General features: G+C 34.4%; 1 protein-coding gene across 3 annotated transcripts in view; it reads right to left on the reverse strand.

Moving 5' to 3' along the window:
* The window catches only part of EXOC6B (exocyst complex component 6B), a 748241-nt gene that overhangs the window by 389262 nt on the left and 340720 nt on the right, over positions 1–18259 (reverse strand). For all 3 annotated transcript variants that reach the window (XM_058278915.2, XM_058278913.1, XM_058278914.2), the window contains one exon: positions 9683–9751. In XM_058278915.2, the coding sequence (XP_058134898.1) occupies positions 9683–9751 (69 nt within the window). The remainder of the gene's footprint in view (positions 1–9682; positions 9752–18259) is intronic.

The raw sequence follows: 18259 nt of genomic DNA on the forward strand, positions 1-18259 counted from the left end.
AATCATCTTTTTATCTTTCAGTGTACTAGAAAATGCTGGCTTACATAAAATTTAACATGTTCATTGTTTGCAGATCTTCTCAAAATATACCTGAACATCAGAATACGAACTGTAAAACAACAACAACAACAACAACAAAAAATACCCAAGATGGCAATATAGAACAGCATTTCAATGACTTTCTTTTGCTTACAACTCACCCCGCCCTTTTTTTTTTTTTAAAGCAACCAATATGAACTAGTGTTCCCCAGAAATATATTTCAGAAATAAGGCCAAAAGATTTGGATTATTAAGCTGCATGTTTCTGGCAATACTGAAATTCTATATCCACAATTTTCAATTTTTCTTCACTGATAATATGTTGTTCCCCTCTCTATGTAACATTATCTTTGGAAATGTCAAAAAGGGGGAAGAAAAAAAACCAACTTACTCACAAACTCTAAGCTCCTAGAATTTTACATATAGGCATTTCTCACTTTCCTTAATTTCCAGCATAGGAGTAGTAAATGATCCTACTTGTGTTTATACCCAAACCAACATTTCTAAGCTATGGGAAAGTACTATCAATTTTCATGAAAACTAAAAAAGCCACTCATAGCTCTATTTGTTTATCAGAATTCATTGCCAGATGAATGGTCAATGAGAAGAACTGGCAAAAACTATGTGAGAATGATATATATCTTCTTTTCATTTGCCAATGAACTGTCTTAATATCAAGTTGTAGGAGAGATGTTTCACTATTTTTACAAAAGGATCTTATTTTTTTTTAATCAATATACTATCAAAAATATATATCCTGGCGGTAGACTTGGCCCAGTGGATAGGGCGTCCGTCTACCACATGGGAGGTCCACGGTTCAAACCCCAGGCCTCCTTGGCCCATGTGGAGCTGGCCCATGCGCAGCGCTGATGCACGCAAGGAGTGCCCTGCCACGCAGGGGTGTCCCCCACGTAGGGGAGCCCCACGCGCAAGAAGTGCGCCCCGTAAGGAGAGCCGCCCAGCGTGAAAGAAAGTGCAGCCTGCCCAGGAATGGCGCCGCACACACGGAGAGCTGACATAACAAGATGACACAACAACAACAATAAAAGAAACACAGATTCCCGTGCTACTGACAACAACAGAAGCAGATAAAAGAAGACACAGCAAATATATATATATATATATATAATATCCTTCACATTTGCTTTAAGTCTAAGTTCTAATTTTGCTACTCAATTTATTGGGTTATTAAAGAGTAACTGTACCTTCTGATAAAAGTGTAAGAATGAGAACACTAACAGAACAGCTCTGATGCCAACAGAAGATCGGTTTAATGGCATGGTTCACTCTCTATCTAGTCTCTACCTAGTGGAATGTGTTTCCCCCGTATCTACCACATAAATAAGTCAGCCCAATGTAGTCAAATTTGTGAAGCCTTATGAGGTTGCTGAGCAAAGTGTTATATAAAATCCAAGATAATATTAAAAATATATATTAACATCCCTTCAACTACCCTCATTCAAAAGGATCTTGAAGTCAAACTTTTGAGAATGCCAAAACTGATCAATTTTCTGTAATTGAAAACTACAGTTGTGTCTTAGACTCTCGAGTATCCATTTCCCAAGTGGTTTACCATAATAACCAGTTGCAATCAAAATTATTTAAGTAATTTAATTAAGTAATTTCCTTAATACCTAAAGAAACATGTCACTTAGAACTGCTTATATCTGTTTCTTTTCTTCACTCCCCAAATCATTCCCTTGCTATTATCTATTCTCATATGACCACAGGTTTTATACTTCCCCCAGTTAACAGTTCAGATCAAACCAGAAGAATTCCTCAGATTAGAGTGAAAGAAATATTTTGCAGGAAGATTCTTGCCCTCCCCACCCCATCCCACCTCATTCTCTTCCCCTCAATGGCCTTGAAGAACTGTTCATAAAAAGAGATTATGAGTAAATTCCAGTTATATTGCAGATTCTCTTCTCCTACTTATAGCCCAATCCTTTAAAAAATTATTGTATTACTGAAAGAAGGTAAGAGGTAAAATACAGTATTCTGAAATTTAACACAATTTCTTACATTCAGGGATATCAACTACTAGCTACAGTTCTTCTAAGTAGACGAATTCAGGAGACAAAACTGTAAGTTCATGTTTGAGGCTAACCTATACTTAACAGAAAAACAGGTCATGCAAAATGACTACCCAGGGAATAAAGATTTATGACACAGAAATAATATCACTTTGAAATATGCTTTTAAATTTAGATTTTGACAAAGCTTCCAAATCTAAAAAAATGTCAAAGTGGTAGGGAGTTCTTAGAAGCCTTATAAAAGGGAATACTCAAATGGAATTAAGGTGTGTTATCCTGGGACATAGATGGTAGTCAGTGGATACCTGAAATATGACAGCCTGTACTTTCCCTTAGATGAGGGATTCTTTCTGGGATCTACCTATAAGATTGAGGGAGTTGGGGAAAGCTCTGAAATTCGAAGCAAAATACCACATGCATGTACATATGTGCATTTTTTCCTGGGGAAAGGGTTCATAGCTTTCAACAAATTCTCAGAGGCCCCTGGTCCAAGAAAGTTTAAGAGAAATATTGCACTCACTAGTCTTTGTAATAATGAATTCACCACACAATGACATTCTGCAGTCCTTTATATCTTAGGTTCTTTTATACTTCCCTTTAGTGACTGGAGGAGAATTAGATAAAACTAAGGTTCTTATGATTCATATAATATTGGGAATTACATACAAAGCCAATATATTGCTATAATTGCTATCCCAGGCCCCAAGGTGTCAGAAATCTTTAAAGAAAAATTTTTATTATAATATAACACATGTGCAAAACAGTACATAAGACCAAAATGCCACAAAAGGATTAGATTACAAATGAGGCCCACAACTAGGGGCATGGTTGTATTTACAGGTTTCTCCTCTAGTCTCTCTGTTTTCCTCCCATTTCTCTTAATACCTAAACTGCTTGTTATAGAGTATACACCCTTCCAGTGATCAGAAGATGATGAGAAGTGATGAAAAGATTCAGAAGATGTTGCAGTGTACGGACAGGCTTAAAATACATGCAAACCTTTGTTCAAATCAAGATAGATTTGAGGCTTGGAGCCCATAAAAAACATGGCAGACATCGCTGGATCAAAAAAGTTCTTCAAAAAACCTACAAGATAGATTGGTTTCTGTCTTCCTTAGAGTCCATCCATTCTCTTAATTATTACTATACTCTATATAAATACCTCAGATGATGATGATCATTTATCATTTCCTTTCCATTAAAATTTTTCCTTTGCTATTTCTCCCTTTTATAGAATTGTTGTCTTTAATGACTATGATATTTTATATGCTGTCCTTACCTGCCCATCTCTAAGCTATATGTGAAGATTTAAAAATAAAAATTGTTTAAAATAATTCCATAAAATGAACCTTCCCTTGCCCTGCATGATTCCATTGCATTGCTTTATCAAGGACCAAGTCTCAATTAACCACTATCTGACCTTTGTTCACTTTCTTCCCTCCCACCCCCTAACAAAGTTTGCCCTTCCTGCAAAAGTTCAGCACTTCCTAGAAAAGTCTCACTGCCTGTTTGATATTGTACTTCACTTTAGTCACCAAAGGAAGAATTTACAGGTGCTTGGCCCCATCTACAAGACCATGACCGAAATCTGACCTCCTGTTACAATACGTGAACTCTTGCCCTACTGATAAGGCTGGCAGATATAAGTAGGATTTTTCAAATAATCCTTTGGGAATTTATAAGCAGCACAGCCATAAAAGGGGGGTGAATGGAAGGTCGGTTTCACTAAAAATAATAAATAGTGCCATGTTTATTCAAAGTGTGCCTTGTTATCCTCCAGGCCAAAAGTTCAGATAAACACTATTGTAAATGACAAAATATTAGAACTTTTTGTTACTTATGTCATGATCCTTCCCTTAAACACTATTAGAACTCTTTTCTCTTGTATAAGTCTCAGCCCTGATATTGTATAACACTGCCTGAAAAGATGGGATTGATTTGCAGGTCACAAGGAGGGTATGGAAAGTTATCTTTCAAAAACCAAAAAACAAACATTTATGGAGCATTATATACTATGTATCATGCTAAGTGCTCAAGCTGGGGAAAAAAAAAAAAATAAGGCATGGTACCTGCCCTAAAAGAGCTTATATTCTAGTGAGAAAAGAAAAAAACCCACATACTTAAAATAGGATGATGCAAGATGGTAAGCACTATTATAAATATATACAGTATAAAGGAGAAGGGTATCTACTGAGCTCAATCTGAAACATCAGGAAAATTTGCTGGAGACCACAAGTATGAAAACTAAATAAGAACAATAAAATAAAAAGAAGTGGGACTAGTAATCCTGGTTGAAGGACTAATACAAGTAAAGGACGAGAGGCATGAAACAGCATGGTATATTCAAAGAATTGGAAGCTTTCAGTATCATTAGAGCACAGTAATGAGCAGCAGGAAATTGGCTGACAGGACATGGAAGACTTTCTATACCTCTATATACTATATTTTCTTCTTTACATCAGCATTTTGTGACAGAGATGATGCATTAGAGAATTTTAAGAAGATAACTTGTACGTCAGATATGTACATTGGATAGATTACTCTGACTACGGTGAAGAGAACTGAATTAAGGGTTTAAGATATAAATTAGGGAAACCAGTTAGGAGACTATTGAGAATCTGAACTAGGACAATAATTTTAGGATGGAAGAGAGGACAGTAAACATATATTTAGGAGGTAACATTTGCAAAATTTGGATAACTGAGTATAGTATTGGAAAAGAAGGAAAAGTTTAGGTTTGTTGTTGTTGATTGGATAGATGAATGATGTTATTACCTCAGATCACTGAATATTAAGAAGAAGCAGATTGGGGAAGTGGGGAAGATAATGAGTTTATCTTGAAATTATAGTTTGTGCTGCCTGTTGACTATCCAAAAGGTTAGGTTCCATAAGTAATTACGTGTGTGTGTGTGTATATATAATTTCCAAATGAGCTCACTATCTCAGACTGCTGGTATAAAAAGAAGAAAAATAAACTGGGTTCACGAAAGAATGGAGAATGAAGAAGTAGAAACAAGTAATGGAATAGAAAGGAATGAGAGAAATATGGTTTAGTTCCTTCTTAGTCACCATTTTTCCACTCTTAAATCCCCATTTCTTAAGACCTAATGTTAATATTAAGAACATCAGGAAATAAGAAAACAATTATATTACAAATCTTTTTATTAAGTAATCTATTTTAAAATATCTTTGTCATAATATGAGGAAACACCCTTTAAGAGACAGTAATACATAAATTAGTAACTTGAGAATGGGGAAACAAATACAGAGAACAAATTAAAGCCACAAAGCTCTGAAAAGGGTAGGCACCAGAAAATAAGTTATACATGCTCTTATCCTTCCTTTAGCTAAGGTGATAGTTGGGCTCTTATTTAAAGTCTCTGTAGACCTGGTAATCTAAATATCTAAAAATAAACATGTATTCAAAAAAATAAAAAGCTGAGTTCCTATCACTAGTTGTACCTTTTCAACGCTAAGAAACATTGTGAATGAGGCAGGGAGGTTTTGCCAAATAAACAATGCCTTATCAAATTGTTATAGAAAATTTATGAACACCAAATAGTTAAAGATTACAGAATAACAGTGTTTATTTCACCAGAATTTATTTCAAAATGGGCAGTTTAAGGTCCTCCTGCTTTAGGGAGCTTTATCGTCTCTAATATTACCAGAATGTCCTAGCTTCTATATGTTTAGGACTATATAATCAGTGTACAGTTAAGAATGTGTAAATGTATATAACTAATAAACTTTGCAAGGTGATGGCAGAGACTAGAACCTCTACTTACATATCTCTACTTTACACCACATACCAGTAATGTGCCTAACCATCAGTGTCAGAGATACACAATGCTTGCTAGATAGCTGCCATTTATTAAATGCCAAGTATGTGCCAGAGACTGAGGTAAGCACTGTTCATACAATATATATAATTGAGGAAGTGGTTGTGGCTCAACTGATAGAGCATCCACCTACCATATGGAAAGTTAAGGTTTCGATACTCAGGGCCTTCTGACCCATGTGTTGAACTGGTCCATGCACAGTGCTGCTGCGTGCAAGGAGTGCCATGCCACACGGAGGTATTCCCCATGTAGGGGGGCCCCACATGTAAGGAGTGCATCCCACAACGAGAGCCAACCTGCATGAGAAAAGTGGAGCCTGCCCAGGAGTGGCACCACACACACAGAGAGTTGCTGCAGCAAGATGACACAACAAAAAAGGTGACATGGTTTCTCGGAGCTGCATGACAAGAATGCCAGTGGACACAGAAGAACACAGAGCAAATGGACACAGAGAGAAGACAATGGGGGGGAAGGGAAGAGAAATAAATAAAATAAACCTAAAAAACAAAACACAATATACATAATTGTCACTAAATGGGAAATTATCCTATTTTAATATGAAAGAGCTAAGGATTTAAGTGACTTGCCTAACATCACATAGCTATGAGTGTGCAACTAAATTACTTCAGCGCTCTTATAAATCGTTATTCCCATTTAAGGAAAACTTCTGTTACATTTTTCCTATCAGAAAATTTAAATAAAGCTTATAAAATCAGCATATACAGTATGATGATATATAGTACTTCATATTATAGTCATTCAAAGATAGGCCCTTGACTTTGCAAATCTATTTCATACAGAATAGAAATATAGTAAGTGCTTACTGAAGAAGTAAATGAATAAGATTTGAGTTTAACATACTCAAAAAAATGTTCTTTAGCTACCACTTATTTATGTATTGATTCACCTAATATTTATTGAGTACCTACTATGTGCCAGGTACTTGCTTTAGGTACTGAGAATATAACAGTAAACAAAACAAATTACCTGTTCTCATACACCTTGCATTACTTGTGGGGAAAAATTCAATTTTGCGATTACGATGCTTACCAGTGAATAAGGTTCTTTTTCCAAAGCCATTTGGCTTATGAAATACAATTACAAACTCCCACATCCATACATACTCCTGAATAAAGTCATGAAACATGAAAGAAAGATAATAGGGAAGGAATGAGGAAGTGTATGGAAAAGGAAAAATGTATATTACTGTATATAGGTGTTCTAAAGGCATTTTACAAAATAGGATAAAGGGAGAAGTGTTCAAATCATGTTGAAGAGGCTAAAATAACACTGACTTTCAGACCACACAAAAACAATACAAAAGAAGATTAAAGACCTGTGTTAGTTATGAACATACCTACAAAAATACTAAGAAAATAAAATTTAAGGAGTTAACAAATTCCAGAGTGTTAAAAAAATTACATCCTCATCATGTTGGGTTTATCGTGAAAATAAGTTATACATGCTTTCATCCTTCCTTAGCTAAGGAGATAGCTGGGTTCTTATTTAAAGTCTCTATAGATCTGGATACCTAAACATCTAAAAATAACAAGATATTCAAGAAAGAATACAGGGATGGTTTAATATAAGAAAAAAGTGTATAAACAAAATTTACCATATTCCTGAACTAATGGACAAAACTCAGAGGACTGTATCAACATATGAGGAAAATTAATTCAATAAAATTCAACTCTGATAAGTTTTTTAAAAAAACACTATCAGAAATCTAAAAATAACTAGATAAAGGATACTTACCAAAAACCTGTTGCAATCATAAATAAATGGAAAAATTATAAACACATTCTTTTTAAGGTTAGAACTCAAGAACATAAGGTTAAATTTGATGGATATGGTTACATCAAAAGCATTTATCTCTGTTTAATGAAAGATACCATTGATTGAGTTTATGGCCTGATGGCAAACTAGAAAAAAAAGATACCCTAAACTATCGAGATCTACAATATATAAGGAATTTCTGAAATTTCTCTTTCTGGCAAAGAGGAAACAAAAGAGAAGAAATACAATATAAAAACTGGACAAAGGTTAAAAAAATTAACAGGAAAATCTTAAATGATTAATAAGTCTATAAAGAGATATATAATCTTACCAATAATCAGAGAAATGCAAATTAAAACAGATACCATTTCATAACCTTCAGATTAGCAGAAATTTTAGGAATTAGTGAAATTAAGCATAGAAATCATAGAAATTTACAAGTCTGTTTGTTATGGCAGAATGCTAGGAGCAATTTAATTTCAAGTGACAGGTAATTAAAAGATAGCAAATACAAACCATGAATTAAATATCATGCAGTAATGGGAGGCAATAAACTAGATGCACAGACTACAGGACAGATATAAAAATAGTGGTCATTAAGAAATGCAAGACACAGAACAAGAATCAAAGCATAATACCATTTGAATAAATTAAAAATACACACATATACAAAATCACTATATATTTTTCAAGGACACATACACATCCATGGCCATATATTAAAATATTAAGAGTTATTATACCTGGGGGATGGGAGATGAGTGACCTTGTGCATATGGAATGGATGAACTGATGATAATCATGTCACAACCCAAGATGTATAAGATTAATTTAATTCACTGTACCTGAGATTGGAAAAAAAAAATTGTCTGCTTGTTTTGTTTTTGACACCTTGACAGAACTCAGTCCATATCCTGTTTCATCTTTATAAAACAAGGAAAGATAGAAAAAAAGTAACAAGGCAAGCAGAGGAGGAAGGGAAAGGAAAGAAGGAAAAAGAGGGGAAAAGGGAGGAGAGGGGAGGAAGCTACTCGGTCTTTTCTCAAACTAATGGAGCCTGCCACTGAAAACTTTAGGCTATAGAGTCCACAGAGCAGTGTCTCATATAGTCTGGAACAATGACTACATGACACTATGTTAAATATATAAGAAAGAAAATGGGTAACAGAACTGGAAGACAACTCAAGCATACTAAAAACAGCCTGATACAAGCTTCACTGAACTTTGCTATAAAAATATCAATAACAGACCTTCTCCCATAAATTTGTCTTTATTGATACATTGGTCTCAGAGTTTAATGTTTTGATTGACTTCGTGTAAATCTCTGCATGTGCATGTATATGTACTCTCAAGATGTGGGGAAAGGGCATTTCTTAGAATTTTTATTAACAGTCATAAATTTTCCCCTCAAAGAATTTCTCTCTTCCACATGCCTTTATGTGACATAAAGAATAATTGTCAGGAGCAGTTGTAGTTCAAGTGGTTGAGCGTTTGCTTTCCATGTATAGGGTCCTAGGTTCAAGCCCCAGTACCTCCTAAAAACAAAAAACAGAACAAAAACAAAACCAACTCAGGGGAGTCAGTATAATTCAGTGGTTGAGTGTCAGCTTCCCACATACAAGGTCCCGGGTTCAATCCCCGGCCCTAGTACCTCAAAAAAAATAATAAAGATAATTGTCAGGAATAAAAAAGTAAACAGTTTTCACAAATACTATTTTAATGTGTAAACTAGGCTATTCTTACTTAAAAAACTACTTTCTTAAATTAAGAACAGAAATCTGAGTGTATGTATATATGACTATTCTAGGTATCACCTGCTAAAATGCTGATGACATGGAAATTAATAACACTAACTTTAGCTATAGCATATTACATGACAAATAAAAAAATTTTCTCATTTCTCACTCTTAATAATTAACAGAAAAGACTACCAAAAATAAGAGAGTGTTTAATTCAATATACATCTTTATTAGGCAGAGCCAGATAAAGACTCACCAGCACAGAATATATGTGTAGACATCGATAAACAGGAGAGAAATCCACCAAATCTTGAGCCCCAGGTACCTGCAAACAAAATGAAGATCATTAGAAGATATTAAATCAAAGCTATTAAGAACAAGTGCATTCATTTTTAGTATAAAAGGAGGGGGGGCGGTTAAGAGAGGCAGCACTATCATCTACAGAACAAACAAAATACAGAACAAACAAAAGACCCACTTGTTCCGGTATTTTAGTCACAGAATTTATAAACTGTGAAAATATACACCAAGACTGGACAAATCCCATATGGATGAATAGCAGAGAAGAGAAACAGGTAGCACTTGTCCTGCATCTGCTTTTAGAGTTACTTCTTGGGCTATGGGCCTCTAAAGAGAAAAATAAGAAAGTTGGAATGTGATTTTGATGCCTTTATGTTGTTTTCTTAGGTATATGGTGGTTTACATTCAAAACAAAACACTAAATTTCAATTGTTAAAAATAAAATTTGTTACACAAAGTGAATTAAAGTACTGCCAGACTACTTCTGAAGAGCACAAGAGTAAGTTAATACTTAGATAAGCATGCAATCAAGACAGAAGTATGCTAGGAAAAGAGAGGAGGTCAAGTGAGATATATAATATTGAATGAAAAAGCCAAGCCTAGAAGTAATACCATAAGATTGTAATGTGAATAATACACGTAGACATCAAAAGATAAATTAAAACAAAAAACATCAGGGAAGAATTAGAATAAATCAATAATGAAACTGATTTGCTATATGACCTGACAATAAGTAACTCCAAATTTACTTTGGCCTCAATTTCCTCAAAGGAAAAAGGAAACTATCAGTTGACTTACTTACGTTTAAGAATGATAAAAATAGACACAAAGTGAAATTTGAACAAAACAAAAGAAACAATAAAAGATTTACAGAGAAGCAATTAAAATAAAGACCTAGCAGAGCTGATGTAGCTCATTGGTTGAATGCATGCTTTGCATGTATGAGGTCCTAGGTTCATTCCCCAGGTACCTCCAAAACAAAACAAAAAAAAAAACTGCAATTTTTTATTTAACACTCGTGATATATGATTCATATCAGACTATAGCAGAAGACATGTCTAAATTGGGTTAGACTTAATTAGGTACAAGAAATAGATACTTATTTCATAAAGTAAATCTTATTTCTTCTTTTGGAGTACAGCTTCACCAAGGTTCTCCTAAGGAAATCTACCCATTCTGCAATTCAACAGCACGATATCTACTTTATTTTCCCTCTGAAACCATTACATTTCAATAAACATTGGTTTAAATTTATTGACTATTCTGTTCCTCTGATTAATATCTGTTAGGGCAAAGATTAAACCTTTTTGTTTAAGAACTTCAAAGTGCTATATACTCTAAAGCACTCTAAAACAAACTTTCATGTGAACCCAAAGATTGAGGGCAAGGTGCTCAAGATGCTACATTGTGGCATTGTGCATGGCAAAAAGAGAAAAAAAAGGAGTGAGGGAGAAAGGGATAGAAATAGGAAGGATGGAAGGAAGGGAGGGAGGGAAGGAAGGAAGAACCTTGCAAAGAGTTAATGAGCACCGCACAATTAACAAGAAAAACATTTTATGAACAGATGGGCACCATGCAGTTAAGTAGGATAAACAGCACATAAAAATATTAACTTTACGAGTAGAAACGGACACCACTCATTTTTTTCTCAACACAAAAGGTGTCAATAGATGATCATTTTAAGCACTCTTAATTTTAGTCTACCCTCTTCAATTTCAAAGTGGGAGAGTTGGAGGAAATTTCATTATCTTGCCAGCAAACCAGAGCCTACCAGTGAAAAACTACAACTAAGTGAACCACAATCTCAAAATATAAAAATGAGAAAGTTCCACAAAATCATATTTACAACAGCATTTCAAACTACATAAAAACTATATTAAAAAACAACAAGTAAACATGAAAAAAAAAGTTTGCTCTTTATAAGAAATGACTTTTTATTTAGAATTAAAGATTTATATTTAGAAACAGGTTAAGGAAATTATCTTACCTAAATTGTTAATAACAACTTCAGTTATAATTTTCATATGTGCTTAATTCAATTTATTTTGCTTTTTCTCAGAGCCATAGTTTTACTCAAAAGGAAACTGCTTATAGCCATTCTTCGAGTTTGTCCCTTGTCAGGCCCATCCTTATTGCCTGAACACCAATGCTTGGGCACAGTTTGCCCAATTTGTGAGGAATAAACTAATGGAGACCCTTAACAAAGAGAGATACTTGGTTACTAAGGCGCTAAGAGTGGTTCATCTGAGCAGACCCGAAAAAAAAAAAAAAGAGTTATTTAGAGAGGGACAAAGGCCTTTCCCATCATCTCCAAAAAGTACTTACAACTAAATCTATTCTCTGTGGGATTCTTTGTGGGGCTCCCTTGACATCATCCTATACTGTTTCAAACTGTTTAAAGTACCCTAACCAGTAACTATTGGCCCTACTATTTCTTTTTTTTTTTTCAAAGATTTTATTTTTATTTATTTCTCTCCCCCCACCCCCCCACCGTCTGCTCTTTGTGTCTATTCGCTGTGTGTTGTGCCCGCTTGCATTCTCGGCAGCACTGGGAATTTGTGTCTTTTTGTTGTGTAATCTTGCTGCGTCACCTCTCTGTGTGTGCGGTGCCACTCCTGGGCAGATTGTGCTTTTCATGCAGGGCGGCTCTTCTTGAGCGTGGGGTACCCCTACACAGGGGGCATCTGAGTGGCACAGCACTCCTTGCGCGCGGCAGCACTGTGCGTGGGCCAGCTCACCACACAAGCCAGGAGGCCCTGAGTTTGAACCCTGGACCTCCTATACGGTAAGCGGATGCTCTACCCAGTGAGCCACATTCGCTTCCCAGTTCTACTATTTCTTAACTTATGGAACCATCATCTAGCTAAGTCCTCCTAAGCACTTGACTGTCTACTTTGAAAGCAGTACAAAGAATATGGACAAGAAAAAAAAGGGGTAAAATGGGGCTTCAGTTTAGAATCCCTACCTCCACCCTCAAAACAGCCTAATATTTTTCTCCATACTCCCTTCTGTGAGGAACTCTGGGGTGTGCCTTCCCAGAGAGGAGAGCTGTGAGGATAAAGGTATGTAAAGTATGCACTGACTCATGTTGCTTTGAGCTAGATGTTTTCTCTGCTTCCACTAATGAAAAAGAATCACTTACATCTACAAAAAGGTGAAAGGAGAAGAGCAGCATACACTGTACGTGAAGGAATGCTACACATTTAGAAGGATAAGAAATGAACTTTCAAAAATCTAAATAAATGAGGGTGGAGGAAGATGCCAGAACAAAAGGCAGTTTTTCCTGACTCACAGAAATAGGTCTGTTTTAAGGTACACATTTTGCTCCCCATTTAAAATGTTAAATCTCTGTCAAAGCTGTCTTCATTCTTCTCCCTCTCTTTTTCCCTCCCTCTCAAGTTGCAAAGAATGATTCAAACAGGTTTGGGTTTTAGCTAGAGGGAGAGGGAGGGGTCCAAGGACACTTTCCTAAGTTAACAATGACAGTCTCTAATGGTTTCTGTCTCTTAACAAAAGCCATGACTCCTTCTTTATCAGCTTCATCTAATTTTTCCTTTACAAAGTAAATAACACAGCCCTTGCATTTTACACATGTCCAAGTTTGACAAATCATTATCGACTGAAACTATAACTGATAAGAGATAACTTGTGGTAGGATGTCATTTCCTCTCATAAGGGCTTTCTTTCTAAGATACAGAAACATGATTAAAATAGTTAAACACTTCCTCTGCCTAGCAGTCAGGAACTCAAGACATTAAGATACTGGGGTTCGTATTTTTCTAAAGGTTCAGCTAGATCTATGAAGATACCAAAAGCAGCTACAAACAGCATATTCAAAATTATTCTGCTTTTTTAACTAGTTGTTTTCCTTAAGAATTCACATGAAATAATTTCATCACCAAGGACAGCAGCTCCCTAATTCCCTATCTAGTTTCTCAATAGAACCTTCTGCCAGCCCAAACCTATTTATTTTCAGGAAGGAGCAAATAGTAGGAAAGATTTTAAATTCTTTAATTAAGATATCTGTGCCTCAGAACATTTTATAATATTATACAGAATAAGAGGACCCATTTGAGATCATATATGCACTAAACATTAATGTGTATGACTAATACAAGAGTCACTTAATACTCTAAAGACAGAAGAAAGCAGAAAGCAATAAAAACAGCTTTATAAGCTTCTCCTGGGAATTCAAAGAAAGCTTCAACAGTTTCCTACTTGCTATCTGCCCTAAAGAATTCGGATTTGCCAATCCCCATGGTCACATGAGCCAATTCCTAAAATAAATCTAATAATATTTCTATATGTATGCATACATTTAATTATAGTGTGTTAATATGTACATATGTGTATATGTATGTATTTTGTATGTGTATCTGTGTGTGTGTGTATCATGCTGGTTCTGTTTAGAACCTTGACTAACACAATACCAAACACGTTCTCAATTTTGGCAAATGAAGGCATGGACTTTTTTTGAGCATTAAGTTAATTTCAAGTCATTAAAACGTACCAGGCATTTTTCTTCAGGGAGAAAACAAGAAATAATCAGCTGAAGAGGAACTATCTTTGCATTCAGAGGATCAATTGCAACTGCCAACAAAGTGGCAAACATTTTTCAATCACTGTGATTTTCTGAACTATTTACTCCCAAAATTCAGAGAAAAGAAGGGTAAAAATAAGGGAGAATTTACTTGGACATAAGCTTTTATGGAGCTGGACCAGAAGAACTAGGACTTTAAGTGACTAGAATTAGCCAAAGTGTAAAGAATGTTCTAAACCTGTGAACATATAAAGATACCCTGACTGGAGTACCATCACAGATAGCAGAACATTTTGCTATTGAGCCTGTCACAAATTATAATGAATCCCTCCTGAGAGATCCCTATACACACTACTATTTTATTTACTCAAGTATTTGTATTAAGCAGAAGAAAATTAGGAAAAATGATCATCACTTCTTATTGAGGTGCTACAAAAAGCCTTGTAGCCAATATTAAAGGATAGTCACTCAGGAAGTCTCTGCTTGAACCTGAATATTTGTGAACTAAAACTCTACTGGTCCAGTAATGCTTAGAAACTCTAAACTGCTGGGTAATAAAATGTAATTTAGCACTAAGATGAGAAGAGGAAAATTTAACATGAACAAAAGTAAGTAGAAAAAAGTTACAATACTACAGATGAAGAACTCATATCCCTACTATATAGAGAACTCCTAAAAATTGAAGGGAAAGAAAGAACACAAAATAAAACAAATAATAGCAGAAAGTTTACTCATTTGAAAAAACAAAGAGCTCTCAAATTACATATAACTGTAACCAAAGTAAGAAAAAATAAAAACTATACAGAGATATCATTTCTCATCCACAAGACTGGCAAAAATTCAAAAGCTTTATAAAATATTATCTTAAAGAAGATAGAGAAATAGTACCTCACATATGGGAGCAGGGTATAGAAAATGGTACAAACCCCATGGAGAATTTGATAATACATAACAAAATTACAGAAGCATTTACCCACTGACTTAACAATCCTGTTTCCAGGTATTTACCCTGAAGACACACCTCCAACTACATGGAAAAAATTTTTCATTTTGAAACTTTTTTTAAGTTTTGAGATGATACATATACATTAAAATTCACCCATTTTAGTGAACAAGTCTATAAGTTCTGAAAAAATACATATAGTCCTGTAATCGCCATAATCAAGGTAAAAAAGAAACAGTTCCATCACCCCAAAAAATCCTGTATGCCCCTTTTACATCAGGTTATTCCCCTATGCACAGCCCTTTGCAAACACTGATGGCTTTTCTGTTCCCTTAGTTTTGCCCAGAGTGTCATATAAATAGATTAATACAGTACTAGCCTTTTGAATCTAGCTTCTTTGATTTAGCATAATACATTTGAGATTCATCTGAATTGTTTCATGTACTTGTAGCTGATTTCTATTTACTTCAGAGTGACATTCCAGTTATGGATAGACCACAGTTTGTTTATCCCTTTACCCAGTGAGGGGCATTTGGGTTGTTTCTAGTTTCTGGCGATATATGAAAAAAGCTATTATAAACATTCAGGTACAGTTCTCTGTGAGAACATAAGTTTTCATTTCTGTTGGGGAAAAATCTAAGAGTGGGATTACTACTAGGTCATATGATAAGCATATATTTAATTTTATAATAAACTTGTCAAACGGTTTTCAAGTGACTGTACCATTCTGTACTTCCACAGCAATATATAAGAATTCCAGTTACTATGCATTCTTGCCACTACTTGGTATAGTATTTTTTTCTTATTTTAGCTATTCTAATAGCTGTGTGGTTGAAACATTGTTTTTTAATAGGAAAATATTAGAAATAACCTAAATGCCCATATATAGGAGATTGGATAAATAAATTAAGGTACATCAAAATAATGGAATATTACTTACCAGTAAAAATAGAATTAGAAAGATGTCTAAGAACTAATATGAAATAATTTTCAGGTTATATTTTTAAGTGAAAAAGCAAAATACAAATATATGTATTACATTTTTAATAATCATGTTGTGAAGGTATAAGGAAGTATTATGTACACACACAAACATTCACATATATACAAAAACAATGATAATGACAACTTACAAAGTGTGAGAAGGAAAAGGGTGGAAGAGATAAGAAAGAGAATGGGATTTCTCTGAATATAGCTTTGATATAATTTTGCATTTTGAATCATGCTCATATTTCACACATTCAAAAGTTAAATTAATAAGGACAGTGAAAACCTAAAAAAAATTACACATTAACCTAATTGTATATCAATTTAGTAACACTCTCACAGAAAGAAAAAAATAAGCCAAAAAATAGTTGAATACAGTACTCTGAATTATGTACTATATATTGTGAGAATAAAAAGAACCGGAAAGAAATTTAAACTTAGTTTACCAGTTTTAGTAGAATCTATATCTCAATTTTGAAACTATTTTGTGTTTATTATATGACTAGGCAAATGAGTAAATATATTGATACTCTGGAAAATAACATTTTCAGAGATACAAATACAGAATGGGAGGAGGAAAACTGTCATATTGGACTGGAATTTGTCAGTTTTAACTCATGGTTTATGGAAATGAGTATGTATTGGTGGCATGTGTTTTCCTTAGTTCTCTCCATGAAAGGAGCATGCCTGGGGCTCACATCCCTGAATATCATTCTCCAATAAAAGGAAAGAGAGTTCTTTGAAGAAATGGTTGATTTCAAGGCTGGGGCAGAGAGGGTACATGGTGGCCCTAGAATATCTTATGCCAGAAAAAAAGGTAGTACCCAATAACTGATGGGTACATGTCAAAAGATAAGGACTGATACTCTCACTGACCAAATTTGGGATAACTGGAGAATCAAAATAAAACACCAGAATGGAGTCGAATCCATTGTATATAAAAAATGTATCCATGTGTCCAGAATGATATTTTAAAAGAAAGAGGAAAAAAAAATTCTTTTTAATTTTAAGGGGAGAAAGGAAAGTTCTTCTTTATAGAACAATGTCAACTAATCAAAGTGGAGGGTATGATGAAAAGAAAATCTCAATTTTATAACTACATAGCAATAAATGATTTAGGAAAGAATCATCAATGAATTCTAAAACCACTGGGTAAAAGACTGCTGGGGAATAGGGTCTACAAATATCACTCTACAGATCACTTCTTATATACAGAGTGGGAAAGCTTTACTGTGAAGAAATCTAGTGGGTATCACCATAACCAATTTTATACTTCCTGATATACTACACTGAGAGGAACATGCTGCCTTTGGAATATTCCCGCCAAAAGTTATTAACTTGAACCTAATCAGGAGGGTGCAATCAGATAGACACAAATTGAGGGAATATAAAGAGACTAAACAGATATGAACATTAAATACAATGTATGATATTTGTCTAGATGTGACTCCAGGAAAAAAATGGGGGAAAAACCAGCTATAAAGAATATTACTGGACAACTGGAGAAATTTGTATTTAGACTATGTAGTATTGTATCAATGTTAAATTTTTTGAGCTTGATAATTGTATTGTGTTTATGAAGCACAATGTCCTTATTCTCAGGAATCACAGATTGCAGTCTTTAGAGCTCAAATATGATGAAAAATGCCACTTTGTCTCAAATGACTCAGCTTTGAAAATAGCATGCATACATACAGAGGGAGAGAGAGAGAAAAAGAGAGAATGAGTGTGCTAAAGTGCCAAATTTTAATAAATGCAGTATTTAGGTGAAGGGTATATGGATGTCCATTGTACATTCTTATACAAATCTTTTCTGAAGATTTAAAATTCTCCAAAAGAAAAAGTAATTGTTCTAGAGAAAGTATTATAGAAGTGGTGAGATTGAGCTAGTCCTTCATGGAAAAGTAGAATTCAATATTTTAGATAAAAAAAGGAGAAAATAAGTGCATTTCGTAGTTGGGGTTATCAGCACAGGGTTGAATAAGAACTGATAAGCAAAGAGAAATTCTAAAATATCTGAAAAAACAAGGAGAAGTTTAAATTAAAGCAAATAATTTCAAAAT

Source organism: Dasypus novemcinctus, chromosome 17 (genome assembly GCF_030445035.2).
Source record: "Dasypus novemcinctus isolate mDasNov1 chromosome 17, mDasNov1.1.hap2, whole genome shotgun sequence".
NCBI classification, from domain to species: Eukaryota; Metazoa; Chordata; class Mammalia; order Cingulata; family Dasypodidae; genus Dasypus; species Dasypus novemcinctus.